General features: G+C 32.3%; 1 protein-coding gene across 5 annotated transcripts in view; it reads left to right on the top strand.

The window, feature by feature from the left end:
* LOC125069383 (dual specificity protein phosphatase 22-like) overlaps nucleotides 1-20,007 on the top strand; it is a 53,751-nt gene extending 33,744 nt beyond the window's left edge. Inside the window, exons 4-10 of one of the 5 annotated variants that reach the window (XR_007119835.1) lie at nucleotides 3,571-3,742; nucleotides 10,266-10,419; nucleotides 11,761-11,934; nucleotides 12,113-12,302; nucleotides 13,722-13,818; nucleotides 16,048-16,333; nucleotides 16,442-20,007. Coding sequence is in view for 4 of the 5 variants with exons in the window: in XM_047678861.1 (XP_047534817.1) it covers nucleotides 3,571-3,742; nucleotides 10,266-10,419; nucleotides 11,761-11,934; nucleotides 12,113-12,302; nucleotides 13,722-13,776 (745 nt within the window). In the remaining variant the exon portion in view is untranslated. Of the gene's footprint in view, nucleotides 1-3,570; nucleotides 3,743-10,265; nucleotides 10,420-11,760; nucleotides 11,935-12,112; nucleotides 12,303-13,721; nucleotides 13,819-14,101; nucleotides 14,142-16,047 lie in introns of those variants that run through there. The other 4 variants (XM_047678861.1, XM_047678862.1, XM_047678863.1 and 1 more) reach the window with 4 other exon arrangements.
* The last annotated feature ends 1,678 nt before the right edge of the window (nucleotides 20,008-21,685 follow it).

Here is a 21,685-nt window from a genome sequence, read left to right as displayed (position 1 = left end):
AATATAAAACGTGTTTCTTATTACTTAGCGAACTTACTAGCGCTTTGAACTTGAATATTATTCCTCATAAATTTCATCAAAATATCACAATAAAACTGAAAAGGATTCCTTGCTTTTAATTTAAACAATAATGATAGGACTACCAAATTTTTGAAAAAACTAATCGAAGCAGTAAAGAGTGTTGTTGTTATATATACATTGTTATATAAGCATATGATTCTCGCCCAATTATGCAAATAGGGTCAAAATTAATTTTATAAGAACAACGTATATGTTGGTTCTACTTACATGTTAACATTTGAATTAATTAATCATTAAAGATATAACGATTCTATATCTCACAAGTATACTCGAATCAGACCTACACTACACGTTCTGGTTAATTAAAGTCTATTCAATGATGATAAACAGGTGCTAGTTAGGCATTGTGGAGTCATAATAGCGTTAACGGCCGCACCGAGAGTTATTACAGTCGTACAATGGAACTAATGTGCACCAAGTATGTTAGAAGTACGCTAGTAGAGAGTGATTTATATGGATAAACATATTTATCTACTCAGTGGTAGGGCTTTGTGAAATTGTGAAAAAAATTGACATTAAAATAAAAATAAAAAATTATGAAGAAATAAATTAATTATTAAATAAATTAATAAATGAGTATGGTGTAGGTTTTTCAGGAAGAGTCCCATTACTATTTACTGCGAATGGCGTGAACATTGTTTTTTTTTTTTTTTGTACAAAATCGTTTTGTTATTAACTGATCATTCGAATGCAACTTATATTGATTAAAAATAAGCCATTTAATTAATCGGATTAAATTTTACAAATTCGTTGTTCAATAGATTCATAATATACTATGTAAATGGTTAATAGTTCTACTGTATTTAAAAATAAAATGTGGTTCATAACCAAAAAACATCGTCCGAATAGAAACAATATATTATTTAGTTCATCTTCCTTCAATTCTTCGTTTTATTAAACCCTCTTGCTCAAAACGACTTACACACGCTTGACCAAAATTAGTCATGGCATTATTCTCTCGAGTAGGTATTTGATTGTGTGGCAAATTGCCAATATTATTTAGATGACTTCGAATATTATTAGTCTGAAATGAATCTTGCGTCACAATAATAACTTGACTAATGCGTGTCAAGTAGTATCTTTATAAATATAATCTATATAAAATATATATATGCCTACATTACCTACAACGCTAATAAACATAATTTTTCACTTGGTTGCTTGATGTGAAGTGGGTATATATACCCAGTGTCACGCGTGGTAAATTAATTTGTTAACTATCTGTAATAGTTTTACGTAGCACTGTAACGTTTTTAAATCTATTAAATCAATTTAAAACTCCGAATCAAGCAGTAATCAACGTCAATTCACATAAGTAAATAAAAATATTATTAATTTTATATTTTAAAATCAAATTAATGCACATCATAATTATGTTTATGATTTATCATCAGGTAATCAAGAGAAAATAATATTAACTTAAATCAAAATCTGTCTATCTGTATATCTTATTTTATTTATAATATAAAAAACAATTCGAATATTCGTATATCGAAAGATCTTTAAATTCCGAATGTGAAATTATATCCTGAATAATACTAAGATAGGTAGTTCATGTTACATTGTGTCGTACTTGTAGATGAACAAGAGAATGCTTGTCATAGAATCTTGACATGGTACTCTCTAGCGACCTTTTATACCTCTGCCTTTATAGAGAAGCGAGCCGGTCACATTGTTTCAGATTTCATTTGAAGAGCATTTGACTAACTGGTCTCGTGTGTATTATCTCACTGACAATGACGATATAAGATAGGTTTTTTCTTTGAAATAATGGAATTTTGTAAGCAAGCATACTCTATTTTAAATCATACAATTAAAAAAGAATATGATCCACACACAAAAATGCGTCATTTCTAATGGCAGTCTATGTTTTGAGCAGAGTTAAAAAAAATAACTATACTCTATTTAAGAAGGCTTTTACAAGCATCAATTGCTATTTCATTAGAATAAATACAATGTATCTTAGTAAGTTACCAATGGTTCGGATTGTAGATTATACCGAGAAGAACCGGCAAAAAACTCAGTGGTTAATCTTTTTTACATATATGTATCAGTAAAATGTATATATAACCATCGGATGTCTATTAACTAGAAATAGTTGATCTTGCTCGATGAATCCATAAATATTCCCCACACAAAATTGACAGCCTTTTGAACATGTGTTTGCTGATAAATGTGTCAGAGGTCGGTTCAGCTCAACGTCTTATTCCGTACAGATTTATTAAGCAACAGAGGGGATAAGCTATTTTCGCGCATCATTACTTAAAAAACGTTAAAAAATACTATGAAAATATATTTTAATAATAAGCCGGTTTCCTTGTATTTTTATTATATAATAAATACACCAGTACACATATTTTTTTTTTATTACTTGTTTTATTTTATAAATATTATAGTTCTGAAGTTAAAAATTCAATTCACAAAAATCTCCTATTCTCATTCCACGCGCGACTCTCTTTTGTTTTTTCAATAATCATTTTGCGCGGGAAAACATCTTGTATTATTTTTTAAAGCCATAGGAATGACGTTCTGAAATCGATTACACTTTTATGAAATCGGATACAATAACAAAATATGAGTTTATTAAATATATAATTATAATATAAATGTAACTACATAAACAAGTATAAAATATATAAGCTGATGTCAAAAAGTGAATAATTACATAAACTCTCTCTCTCTCTCTAATACTCTTATTCCTTCATGCCATTTTTTTGCAATCTATGATATTTACATGACACACCAAGAAAAAATGATTCAGCACTATTATATAAAATTGTTTCGTTAATGTCGTTAATTAATTTCGGTAAATACTCGTAATATTAGCTTATAGGACACAAAATATCGAATATTTTTTGTAGTATATAGCCCGAAAACGTATTGATAAATGTATGTTCATATTATATACATTATGTGATCGTTCCTTAATCTAGCTGATACTCGTATATAACAAATGAAGATATCGGCACGAAAGAAATTTCTTATATTATTTATATATCTAGTGAGAGCGTCGCTCTACAAAAGAACTAAAACAAACGAGTCAAATTTATTATCTTGGCGTTCGTGACAGCTACGCCTGACCCGCGCAAAACATCGTACTACTTTACTAGTGTGCGTAAGCGTATACTGCCACTCCAGTGTTGGCCACTATTTTTATCGACGCGTACTCAGCTTTGATTGTCTAACTAGAAATATCAATAATCAAAGCAAATTTTAACTTACTCATAATAGCAACATAAACACCCGAATAACTTATCATCATATTCTACTCCGCAGAATTTTCAGATGACATATAGTGGCAGAAAAAATCGCACGCAAAAATATCTTCTTAAAGTTTTAAATGACCGTCTACATTTTTTTATTATGTGACATTGAATTATTGTATACCATCGAGTCTCTTGAAACCTTTTCTATTCAATTTTCATATAATTTAATCTCAAGTTTACAAGTATTATGAATATTTCTACTAAATAATCTATTCGTTCCTAGTTTGGCTGGCATGTCTCGGAGCGTGACGGTGGCTGTCGCATACATAATGTCCGTCACGCCGCTGACTTGGCGTGAGGCATTAAAAGTGGTCCGTGCGGGGCGTGCCGTCGCCAACCCTAATCTCGGATTCCAGCGTCAATTGCAAGACTTCGAAACCTACAAGCTCGTGGAAGTAAGTATTTTTTATAATTCACTAAATTATTAGTCAAAAAATAAAAACATTATTTGTTCAACTAGGCTCAAGCACTTTTGAATCATGTCAAAATGTTCAATTAAATATAAAGCTGCAACCGGTTCGGAAAACAAAATTCTACCGAGAAGAACCGCCAAGTAACTTAGTAGTTAGTACTCTTTTCCACTATATTAATTACAGATTAAGAAATTGACAATAAAGTACAATTAAATGAATATATATAATGTCTAAAAATCAGCAAATACTAATAAGTCCATGTTTTTTATGTAATCATTTATTGACTAAAGTGCCTAATTTATCAATGTATTATTTGTTAGGTTTAAATTTTTTAATAGGACAAGTTATAAATATCGGTGCCTTTCTATTATAGAAATGAATACCGTGCCCCAGGAAGGATGTATTAAATTTGCGAAGTCTTAAACTAGATGTTATTAGTTTACCTTTCCTCCTATGTCTGTCTGCCTAATTATAATTTGTCATGAGGATTATTTTAGGACGCTAACGTGCCTAAAATAGACTTATATTTATACGGTTCAAAGAAAATAATAACGTTATAAATATTTTTACAGGTTTTTAAAAGCTTTATAGAAAACAAATTATCAATAAAAATTACATGCTATACAAATATTATAAGTTTATATAATAAGTTAATATAATCTTGTCGAGAATAACATTTTAATACTCTTTACATATTATGATAAAACTTATTATCGATTCGGCAAAAACTTAGTAACTCACGGGTAATACGCCAAGGGACACAACTACATACATAATTAAATATGTTACGTATATGTTTATGAAGTCTAATGGTATAATGGGTTGACCTCGTTCTACAAAAAAAACGCAATTTATTAAACTTGACCAAACCATATCAAATACTGCTGCGAAAAGAAGGATACATGTAAACTAATTACTAAAAAGTGTTACCATGTTTTAATACAAAAATCTTTTAAATAAAAATCTGTTCTAGATTAACATTCTAATTATTGTCACGTAGCATTTTAATTATTGTGTACTTGGTGGTAGAACTTTGTGCAAGCCCGTCTGGGAAGGTACCACCAACTCATCATATATCCTACGGCCAAACAGCAATACTTAGTATTGTTGTATGCCGGTTTGAATGGTGAGTGGGCCAGTGGAACTATACAAACAAGGGATATAACATCTTAATTCTCAAGATTGGTGACGCATTGGCGATGTATAGAATATTTAATATTTCATATTACTCTAATATCTATGACGGTGTCTGTTGTCCAATTTCATTTATAAATACTTCAAGATATTACAATTCTAAGCATTTCTAGTGACCCATGGTACAGTGCGGTATAAGTAAAATCTACAAAAGTCATTTAAAAAACAAAAAGGTACGTAATTTCTTCATTCATTCAGAATGTATCCTTATACGCTGTTATTTGTCTTCATGGTATTCGGATTTCCTTTACCGGTCTAGATGGTAATTGGCGACTCTGTTTATTATCTGATCATCTATACTATGGATCGCCATTTTCAGAATCTCCTTGGCAGTAATTTGTGCCCTTTCCACCAGTGTTTCCAGAGCGTTATCGCTGTCGTGGATACAAAATACGAATCTTTTCATGTGACGCGATATTGCGACCACTGCATGATACGCTATTATGCAATTGTAGCTTTCTCGGCTCATGGTGATGAGAATCATCGTCTCGTAATCTAGCCCCTTTGTCTTATATTGTGAGTTTGGATCCATTTCCATTGCTGTATCCATTGTCAAGTACAGAGTCTTCGCAACGGCACTGTATGGGTTTAGGTGCAGTGATTTTATTACTTTTCTGGATGAGTATATGCCTCCGTAGAATAAAGGATACTATAAAAATTCATATTTTTTATAAATAAAATGACAACACACGATTGGAATTGTGGCCATTATTGAGCTATTAAAGCGTATTATATCAACTCTTCAAAAAGTTTTATACTTCCAAATGGTTTCACTAATGTCGACTTATTTTTTAAGCTAACCGAAATTTTCATTTCACATATAAAAGTTAATGGCTGTAATGGGAGCTTTCAAGCGAGGGAGATGTGGTACACTTGAAATAAAATCTACAGGTCAGCAGATTGGGATGGGATGCGGTCCTTCTTTGCATCCTACCCATGGGGGCAGGTTTGTTTCTCGCCGGATGATCCGAGTGTTGTTGCTGACTCTGTTGCCGATGTGGTACTTCAGGGTATGGAACTATTCATTCCGTATTCTGCGGTCCCCATCGGTGGCAAGTCCCAGCCCTGGTTTGGTCGTTTCTGCAAAACGGCTTCACGCAGAAAATGGGAACGCTACCAAGACTGGGCTAACGCATCAGCGTCTCGTGATGTAAATACCAGCGCAATCAGAAAGGAATATAACTCTGCCTCTAGGTCCTTCAAAAACGTGATTGCTAAGGCGAAGACGGAGTACATTGGCAGAATTGGCGAGAGACTGGTGCGCCTCCCTTCAGGAACACGTGCGTTCTGGTCTCTCGCCAAGGCTGTCTTAGGGAATTTCTGTCAGCCTTCCTTACCATCTCTGCACAAGGACGGTGAGTCATTGGCCCATACAGCGAAGGAGAAGGCTGATCTTTTAGGCTCTCTCTTCGCAGCGAACTCGACTCTGGATGACCGAGGAAAGTCACCACCAACAATCCCGCGGTGTGATACCACGATGCCGGAGGTTAAATTCCGGCAAAGTGCAGTTCGTAAAGCACTTCTTTCCTTGGATATTCATAAGTCGAGTGGACCCGATGGCATCCCTCCAATCGTGCTACGGACTTGTGCTCCCGAGTTGGCGCCGGTCTTAACGCGTCTTTTCCGGCAATCCTATGCATTCGGCGTCGTCCCGAGCTCCTGGAAGACTGCTTTGGTGCATCCGATCCCTAAAAAGGGCAACCGCTCAGACCCGTCCAATTATAGGCCTATAGCCATCACCTCCTTGTTCTCCAAGGTAATGGAGTCCATTATAAACTGCCAGCTCCTGCGGTACCTAGAGGAGTACCAGCTGATTAGCGACCGCCAGTACGGTTTCCGTCGGGGTCGCTCAGCCGGTGATCTTCTAGTTTACCTTACTCATAAATGGGCGGAAGCAGTTGAGAGCAAAGGGGAGGCATTAGCAGCCAGTCTGGACATAGCGAAGGCCTTCGATCGCGTGTGGCACAAAGCGCTTCTTTCGAAGCTTCCTTCCTATGGGCTTCCCGGAAAATTATGCAATTGGATTACCAGTTTTTTGGCAGATCGGAGCATCAAGGTCGTTGTCGACGGTGCATGCTCTGACTTAAAATTCGTCAATGCTGGTGTTCCACAAGGCTGCGTTCTATCAACCACTCTGTTTCTTTTGCATATCAATGACTTGTTGCAAATCAGTAACATTCATTGCTATGCAGACGACAGCACCGTAGACACCTCATACACCGGCCGTGCTAATATTTCTCGGGAAAACGTCGAAGAAAACCGGAACAAACTTGTATCTGAAATCGAGTCTTCGTTAAACAAAGTCTCGAACTGGGGTCGGCTAAACCTAGTTCACTTCAACCCCAAAAAGACGCAAGTTTGCGCGTTAACTGCTAAAAAAACACCATTTGTCGTATCTCCACGATTCGAGAACATTCCGTTAGCCGCTACAGCTAGTATCGGAATACTTGGCGTTGATGTTTCGAGTCTCGTTCAGTTCCGCGGTCAATTGGAAGGCAAAGCCAAATTGGCATCAAAAAAGCTTGGTGTGCTCAGCAAGGCAAGACAGTATTTCACGTCGGCCCATCGTCTAAGACTATACAAGGCGCAAATTCGGCCTCACATGGAATACTGCTCTCACCTCTGGGCGGGTGCTCCCCAGTACCAGCTCCTTCCATTTGACCGTATCCAACGTAGAGCGGCTCGAATTATCGACGATCAAGCCCTTTCCGATCTGCTTGATCCTTTGGCTTTGCGTAGAGATGTTGGATCGCTCTGCATCTTCTACAGAATTTATCACGGGGAATGTTCCGAGGAATTGTTCGAATTAATCCCGGCTGCTGAATTTCACCTTCGGACATCTCGTCAAAATTCCAAATATCACCCGCACCACCTAGATGTCCGAAAATCCACAACAGCGCGATTTTTAAGACATTTTCTGCCTCGCACAACCACTCTGTGGAACCAGCTTTCGCCGGCGGTTTTTCCGAACCGATACGACTTGGGAACCTTCAAGAAAAGAGCGTACTCTTTCCTGAAAGGCCGGCAACGCACCTGCAAGCCCCCCGGTGTTGCAGATGTCCATGGGCGGTGGTAGTCACTTTCCATCAGGTGAGCCTCCTGCTCGTTTGCCACCTTATGACATAAAAAAAAAAAAAAAAAAAAAAAATAGTTACTCTCATTCCGAAATTTATCGCACTACATGATCAAATTCTGAAAACCTTTGATATGTTAGATTATATGAATGCATGGAGTTTTTGAAATTGGTAAACGGTCGCATACCGGTACAAGAATAAATGAAATTATAAATAAATGGAATAAATAAAATATTATTGTTAAGAATAATAGAACGAATTTACATTATATACATTATTCATTTAACTTTTGATTTGTTCTGAATCCGGATGCTATCGGGAGTAACTGGCAAGAACCCTTCGTTTTTCAATAACTGTTTACAATTAAGTTTAAATATTCTCGTATTTCTTTCGCTGAATATTATCCAAAGTGATTGAATAAACATTGTTTTCTTTTAATACTTTTTATTTTACACTGCTGCCATACATAAATTATAGAAAATGTTGCCAGCTAAAGCTCAACGGCTATACAATTAACAGTCATCTATGATTTACCAATTAATTAAAAAGAATTTATCACTATAATTTAATAACCTATCTATTTTGACTTTGGCGTTAAATAAAGTAAATCGCATTTAAAATAATGCATTGTTTAATAAATCTATTGCCGTGGAAAAAAATCTTCACGTTTTTTCACTAATTCATTTCGGTAGCATCTACATTACGCACCAGTGATGGCTTTCTATTTTATTAAATCCTATAACATGAAGATTAAAGTGCTTGTATTCGTTAAAGCCAATTTGAATAAAGAATATTTTGATTTTGATTATGGAACGAATTCCAAATTTAATCCGACTATGAAATAGATAAGTAAAATAATGAAAAGGCGCCAGCCAGGCGTGACACGTAAGATAACCATAGATTATTTTCTAGAGTTTAGAGAAATGAATATACATAATTACATCATTAGTATTGAAATCATAAGATTATTTTTTTTTTCATACTTGGTGTTTTCGTATCCAAGACCCATATATTTATTATTATTTTATAAATACTACGAATAAGGCGTTTTTTTTGTAACGTTTATTACTAAATAACGGCCCGTAAATATGTCACAATTGGAAAAACGCGTAGAGTATTATTACACAAATTCCATTTAATTTATCTAAGATTCTATTTGTTTTGAGATAATTTTACGAAAACATTAGTAGTCTGAATATTATATTGTAATGTATGATAGTGTGTTATAGTTTTTAAAACATTTATTATCATAATGTCCTCTAACAATACCGATGCTTAAAATAAGCCTCTTTTTCAAGTTAATGTCAGTGTCAAATCTACTTGAATTAAAGAATTCACTTTTAACACATTTTAGCTCAGTAAGAGCTTACATAAAGCAGAAAGAGCTTAATTAATTAAAGCTTCTTTAATCGGTAAAGTGAACCCTATACAATCAGTGCGGCATTCACTTCCATTCTAATTACATCAACGTTACGTAATACTGCGGTTGTATTCGTAAAAGCATATTTGATGAGAAGCGCTATTGGAAAAATAGTAGTGTTGCCATACATTACTTTGACACTTTTGACGATTTAAAACCTTAAATTCCTTGTTATTTATTATACATTTTTCTTTTAAATTGTAATGGGAATAATATTTATTTGACTATTTATAATGAAATTTTAATTATTACTTTTATTTTTAATTTACCAAAAAGATTAGAAAGATTTTAAAATAATTTATTTGAACTTGAAAAAAACTGAATTGAGTTATCGAGATTGTTAAATTTAAGTAAATAAATATTGACAACTTTCTTAGATAAAATTGAGCATTGGAAAATCACAAGCGTACCCAGCGTTTGAAAAAAATCTTTCTAGTTTTCGATTACCGTGCTTTTCAGTAAAACCTTTACTACAAGCAGTTATAGGTTGAGGGGTAATAGGTAATAAAATTTTATTTGACATTGCACTTACGTTAATCTAGTAATCATTCACCCCATTTTTAGGTCTGTACCCATGTAATGTATTAAATTTTATGACTATTAGATCCAAACATTATCATATCAACCAAATATAACTATAAAATATATCAGCTTAAAATTGTATGAAGATTAATAGTACCGAGATGATCCAAACAGACCTTTACAAAATCCTCCTACTAGGTTAAATTAAGTATAGATAACACTTATTATGGGTATTTTCCTTATTATTTTACTATATTTCAGGTAATTAAAATCAACATTGTTTTTTCTTGTTCAGGAAAGGAGGCGCCTTAAAGAACGATACCCATCTTTAGCTTTAGCAGATAACGATCTTGCAGAATGCCGTGTAATGCTTGACTCCTATCAAACTATGCTGAGCCAGCGAACCATCTGTGAAGGAAAATGCTCAATGGGTCGAGAGTGTCCCACGGGTACGTAAAAGCGTGAAAATAATGGAAATTGAGGCCTAAGATTATTTTAGCATTTAAACCTTAATTGCGAAATAGTTATTTTTTTTGCCGTAAATTTCTTTTTTGTTCTTATATGTTTTGAGACAAAGTAGGAAAACGTAATTTATGATAAAATTTGTTGAATATATTTTCGAAAGTAATTCGACGTACTTAATTGGATTTGTATTTCGAAAACAACGAAAATGTGTAAATTGTTTCTTTCAAATGACTTGATACATACAACCTTATCTTAAAAGTTGAAACGTTAATAATTTATTATAACACTATTATTATATACTCATATTATATACATTATTATAAATCAATCAATATATTTTTAAACCCAAGTAAATGTTTCTTCTAAAAAAATAACATATTAGTGCCTTAACTCATTTTGTTTAAAATAAAATAAAGTGTATTTTAGGTTATTTAGTTGTAATAAGTTTGAGTGACATTAGTTGTAAGAACATTTTGTTTACCCCTGAGACTTTCTTACGAGATAATAGCAATTTATGTTCAAAGTTTGTGTCTTCTGAAATTGTTAAATAAATAAACTAAATGATTTACGTTTTATTTTTCTTTAAGCCCTATTCGGAAAAAGGTATATTATTAAATACGTTACAATTTTCTAACGAAGTACTTTTATACTATATGCTTACTTTCCTATGTTATTGAATTGTCAGGGACATACATATGCTTTATTGGTAAAATATACAGAACAATATATTGATGGATAACAGATAAAATCGTATTTAAACACGGATCAAATAAATTGAAATGACAATTTCAATCCAATATCAAGTAAGATTAACTATTCGATAAGTGAGATCATATTGATGATAAGGCTTATCTTATTGGGCAACAAATAAATATGGTAAATATATTTTCTGAAATATCTCACATAGACTTTCGAAAAGCACTTGTCATTTTAGCTGGCTAATGTAACTCTATGATACATCAATCATGAAATCTATTAGGATTTGTAACAAGCACGGCATTATATGGGTGTATTAAGGATGTGAATAGATTTAGAAGAACACTTGGGCTCACGGCTATAATATTAACACGCTCTTTTAACTTTGTTAATTGAATTGAAAAAAAGTTAAGAATTTTATTATGTATTTGTTATTATAGTACGCTTTTTATAATTCGTTACAATAGCTAAGGCACTGCTCTCATTTGCATTTTTTTTTCTTTTTTTTTATACCATTTTATACATCTAATGTTTATTCGTTAGTTATTCGTGTTTAAAATTTTATTACACTTGGATCATGAAACAAGATTTTCTGAAGTCTCGGTGACTCATCGCCTGTAAACTTGTAGGAGTATGCAGAACTGGTTCCAAGAGGCAGCCACGACCGCGAAGGCCATCAACGACGTCAAGCGCGGGTGATACTGCCGGATTAAAGAGATCACCTTCGACCTTGTCAACAACATCTACCGCGTCTGGTTACCGACCACGATCTTCACCGGCTGGCCTTTATAGTTACACTGGAGGTAATACTGTTACATTAAAAAAAAATCTATATGAAATAGTTTTCGCAGTATGTTACTACGACATAATTATTTTATATTATTGTTTTTATTGAAATAATAGGCAATTTATGGTTTGTCAAGGCATGGGCCTTAACATGTTTCAAAAATCCAAACATGTTGGTTAATTTGGTACCGACAGTTCCCTCTCGGCCAACTCGATCAGCATCAGGGCTATCCATAACGCGTGTAACTGATCCCGTCGGCGGGGGGTCAGCAATGGCAGTCGGCGGCAGTGAGTATTCCCGAAGGCGAGCCGCATCCGCACCCGCTACACCGGCGCTATCACCAGCGTCATCGCCACCTGGCTCACCACACCGAGCCCCTCATAGGTGAGCCAAATTATATAATATAGAGAATATTATCCCTAAGTGTGAGAAAGGTACTAAAAACACTGCAATTGCGAATAGCTTCTTTAATTGTATTTAATTTTTAACATATCGGCCATACAAAGTTGTGTCTGCGTTCTTTTAATGTAACAGTTGACATTGATGAAGTCATCGAAATATATAACAGAAGATAGTATATAATGTTTAACGTGGTTGTAGAGTTTTGTGCAAGACCGCCTGGGTAGGTACCAGCCACTCATCAAATATTCTAACACCAAAAAGTAATACTTAGTATTTTTGTGTTCTGGTTTGAAGGGTTAACCAGTGTAACTAGAGACAGGAGACATTACATAGTTCCCAAGGTTGATGGCACATTGGTGATGTAAGAAATTCTTAATATTTCTTGCAACGCAAACAAAAGAGGATGAGGTTGTAATTTTAATGAAATCCAAACAGTATACTTAAGAGTCATTTGCTATATACTATAAAAAAAGTATATAATTGTAGCTATTCCATAATATCTTATAATTACATGAGTCGACCCAAACAACTACGGGTAAGTAAGTATTTAAGAAAATATTTTCTCTGCTCAATGAGTGATTTGTCGTAGAAATATTTTTCTTTGTTCCTACGCAAAACCGTAAAATAAGCTCAGCGTTGGGGTTATTCATGGTTTCATTTAATTGGTTGCTCGGAAAATGTACAACGAATAACTACTGATTGACTCAAATCGCGGTAGAGTATGTTGGGATAATAACTACTACGAGAATATTCAAATTTTACAAAAGGAAACAAATCACTATGACATAGGAATTACCAGAAAAGTATTCACTTTATTTACCTTAATACATTTCTGATTCAATTTAATTACTACACATGTATTTGAGACGTTTATAAGTAAATATTTTTTACACTATTTACAATTTGGATTCCAGATTGAATAGAGCAACTTAATATACGAGAGATATTACTGGCAAGGGAGAACTGGCTAGTTGTAAAAAAAAATCTATATAAATAAAAATACAATGTTCTGTTCGTCACAGTTAGTGAATAAGACATCAATCGTCTTCTTTTTTAAAAGCCAAGACCAATCGCTATTTGCTTTTTTCATTAATATTTTTTGTGATGCAAGTTTTTTTTTTATTAACATTTTAATTCCAGAAATTAATCATTCACAATAATCATTCAGTTAAGGTCATTAATTTAATCGTTAAAAGCATCTGCTGTCATTACTTTCATTTAACAGTAAATATTTATATGATCTTTAATTTATATTTATAATTATATAAAATCATTAATCATATCGAAATTAACTTTGTACGAACTGTACTTTATGTGTAGAAAAAAGGCTCTAGTATTTCGTTTCAAATTAATCGTTCCATAAATCATTTCATCTTCGTTTTAATTTATTTTCATTTCAAGTGGCGGTTGTGCATGGGTCATACCTACAGTGAACTGGGATCCCGGCTCATTGTGATCGTGTCACGGGTACTTGTCTCCACAGTGACGCCCGCACAAGGTTACTCCATTCACTTTTGTTTATTGTTTGTTTTATATTCACTGAAGCCTGCCCGATTAAACTCATTGTTACAGGCTACAGCCCTATCTAATACATTTTTATCACGTTATGTCGCTAGAGATTTTCATTTTGCACGCTTTATTTTGATATTATTTAAATCGTAAGAAAGAAAGGAGAAATTCATACATTATAAAGGTCAAAGGTCAAGCTTTTCTTAACAAATGATTGATTCTCTTATTCATGGCGTTCTTTATTCTAAGTGATAAATGGTGCTTTGTTATAGGAGAGTCTCAGTTTAAAAGGCTACTGTTCTTGTTCGCGAGGTAAGAGGCTTGCTCGAGTGTATAGTTCGAGGGTGATATACTTTAGTTATTTCACCTTGCTTAGCGCTACGTATATTAAATATTGTGATTAGGTATCGCTGACTAGGTTATGTGTAAATATCTCGTATATGCAAATTTTATTGTAATGGTGTTCACATTTTTATAGATTAGAATAGATAGTATGATTTTAGGTATAGTATTTATTTACTTAGTCCGTTTGTCTTTGTGATTTCGTAGCATAAACTTAACGGTTAAACATATCAAAGTAGAAGAGTAGGCGTTATTAACCTGCTTACTAGCAACGTTCGTTTTAATGTGTAGTTATTAGAAATGAAATTGGGTGTGTGTGTGTGTGTGTGTAAAAAAATATTTGTTTATACCTAATAATTGATCATACTCATTTCGTTATACTTATACATAAGTGCCGTCCTTACTGGACGAAATTAAATCAAACGGTTTGTTTGTTTGTCTTATAATCACATAACGTCCAACCTAATTTTCTATACCCTGTACAAGTTAACTTGATCTTTTTGACAGATGTAAATTTTTCTGATCGACATAACTTTGCAATGACGAACATATTATTTTCTTAATTTAATGATTTCAAAAATTGTTAAACTATTTTTAAAAAACATACAACACAAAATTCCCTAAAGATTCAAGCGTTATCCGAAAATTTTGAATTGTTTTATTGCTTCAAAGTAAAATTTAAATAGGAACACTGAAAATAATAGACGTTTGTAAAATTTTACATCGGTCGGACGGATGGGATGGGACACGAATAACAGGCAGTAAATGTTACAAATATCGATTACAAAAAAACATTATTAAAGATCATTGTTAAGTTATTGTTACGAACGTGGGGGGTGTCCTTTGCTAGTGGTTGGGTTTCTTCGGCTGGCATAACTCTTTTTAGAAAAAAAAAATGTCGGATGGAAGGACTGAATTCTTTTTTTTCACTTTTAGAACCGTGTTTCTTTGGGAAAGTTGTTTACTTTCATGGTTGGAACCACCTATATAAATTTGGCGGGAGGTCCAAAAATAACCTTGTAATATTACATAGGTACTTATTATGAATATTGACCCACCGTCGCTTATCTACCCAATGTTTTATATGTCCAGTGCAATAAAGAATGTCACACATAATACACCCACGCCATCTCGTCACAGTTACAAGTTATTTAAAACGTTATTTCTTGGACTACTAGATGTTTTCTGTTTCTCATCACTAGCCCGTCTGTCAAAAAGATCAAGCTAACTTGTACAGGGTATAATTTTTTTGCTATAAAAACACATTGAACAGACAGACCGACATAATTATTCGATGCAACAATAAACAAAATCTAGTATGAAATTTAAATTGTAATATCAAATATTTATAAGTGACTACTCTATTTAAAAGAAACCTTTTTTATCACTGACAAATCTACTGAAATCGTAAACTCCACACAAATTACATTAATTGTGATAGAGTATGCAATGGTTTTCCTATAGGGACCATAAGTATGAAACATCGAGGACACGCTAGTGCAGATAATTGTATCAATTAGATTTTTATCTGGAAACGTTTTTATATCAATTATAAATATTTTGTAGACGTTTTAATTATGATATAATAAGTAAGTTAGTATTCACTTCGTTTTATTATAAAAACATAAATAAATCATATATAAATTACAATTTAAAATTACTCGATTATTTCTCGCCAGATTCTTAAATAATTTTATAAAATCGATAATATCAAATAAAATAAAGTTGTAAAAATAAGTCCTCTAATAATTTTGTTGTTTAGTCATAATTACATATATATTGATTTTGAAGTTGTGTAATGTTAAGTAGTTTTTTTTAATAATGAGTAATTATTCAACATAAAGTTCATAGTCATTAACTTTCATCTGAATTTCAGATCGCGTGCACTCCAGCGTTGCTCGTAGCAGGCAACGCAGCGTGGACCCGCGCCCGGCCAGCGCGCTAAACGCATTTGACGTCCTTTGCATTAAACGTAACGACATTCCACTGAGTCCCGTTACAATGCTGTGTTCAGATAAACTAAGCGTATTATAATTATAGTCTGTTACGAAATGGGTCATTTGCTCCCTTACAGCTATGAATACTTTACAGCTAATGTTTTATCTGAGAGCAAATTGACGATGCATTTTTAATCTGACGTTTGGATTTAATGGAATGATAAAGTAAGTTAAGGGATATTAGCTTACATAAGTAAAATGGATTTTAATAAAGGCCAACAAAGAACTTGTAGTGTATTCGTCGTCAATTTTGTGATGTTTTATTATTTTCAGTGATGCTAGTTCGATGGAAGATATTCTAAAGAATGTAATCGATGTAAATAAATGCTACCTGTGATTATGTGATTTGTTAATAAACATCGAAGAATTTCTAGAACTATTTATATGTATAGATAATGTTTTTGTTTTTGTTCTGCGAGGCTGAAGAGAAGTATTAACGGATAATTGACTTCGTCTACGTTAACTGGACTGGCGGTAATTGTACTATATTTTTATATGCAAATTCAGTTCACTAGACTTTGCTAGGTTGCGTGTCTAGAATATAATGCTTTTTTATATTGTAAATGCACTTTTTGTACACAGCATAGAATAGCTATATTATGTTAACACATTCAATTTTATGTAAATACATGTTTGGTGTTGGAGATATAATATGCAAATAAGCAAAAAAAAAATTGTGATTGCCCCAAACATTGCATGTTCAGGACCTACGTATCTAGTTTTTGAGGACGTTTAACTTCTGTATACTTCACACATCACACGATCATAGTCTGCAACTTCTGAGATCACTGCATTAATTCGGGGCCATTCAAACTATCGATCAAATATACGTTAGGCAGATCTCATAGAGCATCGCAAATCAAGTAGTTAATTTGACATCGTTACCTTAATAACAGAGTAATATCCCCTTACAATAAAGAATTATGTTTATGAGTAAAAGGCAACGCTTACATATTTGTGAAAATTGTTACTCAAGATGGTGAAATTGGGGATAAAGTTTTTACAGAAGTTAACCGTTTTTCAATGTTTAAAATATGGACATCGGTGAATTGGGTTATATTTATGAGTATAAGATAGTTGGTATAGAGTTTTTGAAAATACAACCTTTAAAAAAGGTGAAATTAGAGATAACAATTTTGTTTCTATACAAATATATATATTTTTTCTTTTAAAAATCCATCCCGTAATGGGGCTTAATAAAGGATAAAATTTTGTAAGGAAGTTAGTCGTTTTTGAAATTCGATATATGGAAATTGCTCTATAGTAAACGCAGATTATAAAAATAATGAAATTCGGAGGGTCTCTGTATAATGTTTCCAATGGATAATCCGACCGGGTACATCGGGTACGGCTAGTTTATTAAGAAAAAATACTATTACGAAAAGGTTAGCGTGCCCGAGGATATTTCCTAGATATAAAAGCATTTGAAGGGTGTCTAAATTTTCTCATAGATGTCTAAATTAAAAAAAATAATTATTAAATGAAAAAAAGAATTTAATATTCTTAAGACCAAAGATAGCTCTTGTTGGTTACTGCAATAGAAAGAAATATTAATATACTTCTGTTTAAAAATAGACATTTACGATATATTATATGTTTTGTTGAGTATTTGCAGTTATCCAGTTTATCGGCATTCACTGAGACTTTTACAACTCCAACGTAATGATAATGATGTTATGATGTAGCGCTGAATATCAGATTTTATGCAATTTGGTGCTAGCTACGTGTATTGTGAGAGTAAACAGTTGCTTACATCAAAATGGCGTCCACGGAAGAACATTGGAAAATATTGTTAATATTTCTTTCTCTAAAATGTAAAAATTTAATACTTATTAAAATAAAATATATTTTACTTTAATATTAAAAAATATATTTAGTATTTTAAAAAAGGAACATTTTGAAAAAAAAGGTCAAGTATCCTATACCTATTAGAAAGAGATAGATCTCGTTACATTGTAATTCCACAGGAATTGGCCAAATTTAATAGTCATTACGACTTGAGGAAACAATTTTATGTACGAAATAGACCAAGAAACTCGTACTAAAAGACATTCTAACGCGAGGAAAAGAGAAAACTCCGACTTAAATAAAAAATTAAAATTTTCTATCAAAAATTGGTCATCATAACCATGATCAATAATTAAAGTACAATTACAGTTCTCAGATTATAAAACAAAATGTTGAAGGCGTGCCGAACATTATAATGAAGAAACAAAAGTGCATACAGAAGCAAATTTCCGGTAGTGCGAAACGACGCGTATTTTTTAATACGTCAAAAGTAATTATGACGTATTAACAAATTGATACCTACTATGTATTCGCTTTTGTACCTTCACTTTAATATTCGGCGCGCGCTATCTGTATTATGTTTTATAATCTAAGTTACACCATAATATGTAAAAAAATAATATATATTTACTGTCGCCGACGTATATCGGTTGTAAGATATTTATTATAAACAAGTCTGGCTGGTTCAGACGTGGAAATTGCGATTTTTATACAAAAAAAATGTGTACCTATTGATATCTATCTACGTTTAATTATTATAAGAAAATTTTCAATCCTAATATATAAATATGAAACTATTCTTAATTCTATCTATGACATACTAATCTACTTGAAAATCTTTCCTACTTTTTAGAAATTTATAAGAACGCGTAGGTGCACGGTTAGGAAATGAATAGCTACGAATCTGTAGCATAAAATCTGTTGAATTTTTTATAAAGTACTTATAATTTATTTCTTCATCTTTCTATTCATATAAGAACTTTTTTCTCTCTAAATCCTTTCTTTAATCGACCATCACAACACTAAAGCGCAACTTATGTATGGTAGAGTATTTTTTTGTTTATTCTTTCATTTATTACGTGCATTGTGTCACTGTTTTAATGTTATGTTCAAATAGTATAAAAATTTAATAACACGATGGAATATTGTATAGTTAAGTCGATTTTCTTATTTTAGTAGAGTATGTACTACAGCTTCCACATTCAAAACTCATTTATAAAACCTATTTAAAAGTAAGTTGGTTTGAACGTTATTAAATTTATATTTTGTGCAAATTATATTTAAATAAACTATGCCTTACCTTGTCTTTGCTCAAATTGTAAATTAATTCCGTTCATTATTGTCTTTGGTTAAGACCTTGCACTAAGTATATAAGGCATTAAAAACTCTTCAATTTCTCTTAGGTATAATAAATAAGTTGTGAACTCTTGCATATCTCTTTCTCACTCTTTCAATAGGGCTTAGCCGTAATACATTGTGATTTAGATGCCTTTAGCGCGGTGGCAATGTAGTGTAACTAGAGCGGATACAAAGTCATTTCGTAAAAGCTGCCACTGTTGCTTCATAAAAGTGTAGGTCGATAGAATCTAAGTCTACATTTTTCTTATCTAGTATTTAAGTGCTATATATTTGTTTTAGGCTATAAACAAATCAAATAACCCGTTCATAATTATTTTGCGAAAAATTACTTACTACACATCTTTAAATTCTAAATTGAATTACTTAAACTTTTTAAAAAATAAATGAACTTCCTCTCTTCATATAAAATGCGTATAATGAAACAGAAGTGAAAATATTTTGAGAAAGGTTTAAGAGCACTATTTTTATCCATTTATAAAGGTATACAAATTTTTTAAGTTATACACACCCACTGTTACGTATTTTGTTTTTGTTAAAATGAATATACAAACATCACACATGACATGTTAAATATATATACTCTTTTAGGGGTTATGAAACGTATTTTGTTGATATAATATTAGTACGTTTGTTTGAGCTTCGAAACGATATCACATGGAAGCAATAAAACCTAATGTAAGATTCTAAATAAAAACGAATAAATAATTATATTGTACCTGTATATATTTTTTAATATAAAATTTAATAATTGACTGTGTTTTATTTTTCTATTGTAAAATATATTACAGCCGCCTCCAACGCTTCGTCATCTATTAGTTGTTTCATTGCGGGAAACAAACGGACAACGTTGAAAAATAAGAATTTCAGCCGACCAGGATTCATGCCTATACAGATTTCCTCTGACTATTTCTATTAGAGATTGTCTCAATATTACTTCAATCAAGAAATCATCTATTTTTATTACCTTTATAAATAATTATTTTTAAAATTAATAAATTAAGAGTTAAGTAGCCATATTCAACAACATACAATGCTAAAATTGTAATCTGGCGGAAAAATAATGAAGCTGTTGTTGTTTCTAACATTTTTATTAAAGCAGTCATATTAAAATATTCATTTATTTCTAGCATTCTTGCCACTATTCCGAGCGGTCATGATTTTTACAGTAACTATTTTTAACTTTTATTTAGGACCTTAATGTAAATAATAATAATCTAAATAAATATTCACCAAATAAATATTTTCAAGTATAAATAGTATTTACGATATATTTTTAAAGTTATATTACTCTTTGCGAGTAATTATGAGTGTTTTTTTTTTATGATGCGCACAGGATGATATTAAACATGACGAATTTGCTCGCTAATCCGCGAACACCTTATTTTATTTTACAATGTTTACATTAACAGCCTGTAAATTTCCCACTGCTGGGCTAAGGCCTCCTCTCCCTTTAAGGAGAAGGTTTGGAGCTTATTCCACCACGCTGCTCCAATGCGGGTTGGAGGATTCACGTGTGGCAGAACTTCGTTGAAATTAAACACATGCATGAGCACTAGATGAATTATAAATACAAATTAAGCACATGAAAATTCAGTGGTGCTTGCCTGGGTTTGAACCCGTAATCATCAGTTAAGATCCACGCGTTCTAACCACTGGGCCATCTCGGCTCATACAATGTTCATTTTACTATAAATTAAAATTGAATGTTTAAATTTTTGGTTGAGTTACAGTAGTGGTGAAAAATTAAGTAATTACCTTACTAATAATAATAGTTGTAATTAAATTCTAAAGAAATTAATTATTTGCAAGCAATTAAAACTATTCTTACTATACGTATTTTTTTTTCTAAAAAATGTTTGTTTTTAAGTCAAAATTATTTTTCAAACTTCAACAGCGCAATGGTTTAATCTAAAAGCCGCGGTCCTGACTACTTGGGCTATTATCGCCCTACATAAGATTAACGCTTAATTGCAGGGGCAATTAATAATATTATTTCTTTAAACTTATTTCATACGTTGCTATAATTCAAATTGGAATTAAAAGAACAGGTTATGGGTGAAAATGAAATGGTCCAGTCGAGCTGCGGTAATAAATAAATAAAACAACACTAAATTTCAATGTTATTAGGTATTTATAATCTTAAAAACTTGGAGCTAAAACATTTCAATTTATATATATCTAACATTCATTTGTTTATATCTTCTTTCAACAATGGTTCTGGTCTATGTCTGTCTTTCTCTATTTTTGTTACAAAAATAATTTCCTTTATATTTGATAATGAAGAAATAAATTTAAAAAATCTACAAAATATCGGGCTATTTAATGAATAATGTCACATTAATTGTCGTATAAGCCCTAAGGTGTTCCTTT

Source organism: Vanessa atalanta, chromosome 15 (genome assembly GCF_905147765.1).
Source record: "Vanessa atalanta chromosome 15, ilVanAtal1.2, whole genome shotgun sequence".
Classification (NCBI taxonomy): domain Eukaryota; kingdom Metazoa; phylum Arthropoda; class Insecta; order Lepidoptera; family Nymphalidae; genus Vanessa; species Vanessa atalanta.
Note: the sequence above shows the minus strand (reverse complement) of the source record. Positions and strands in the feature narration are given on the sequence as shown.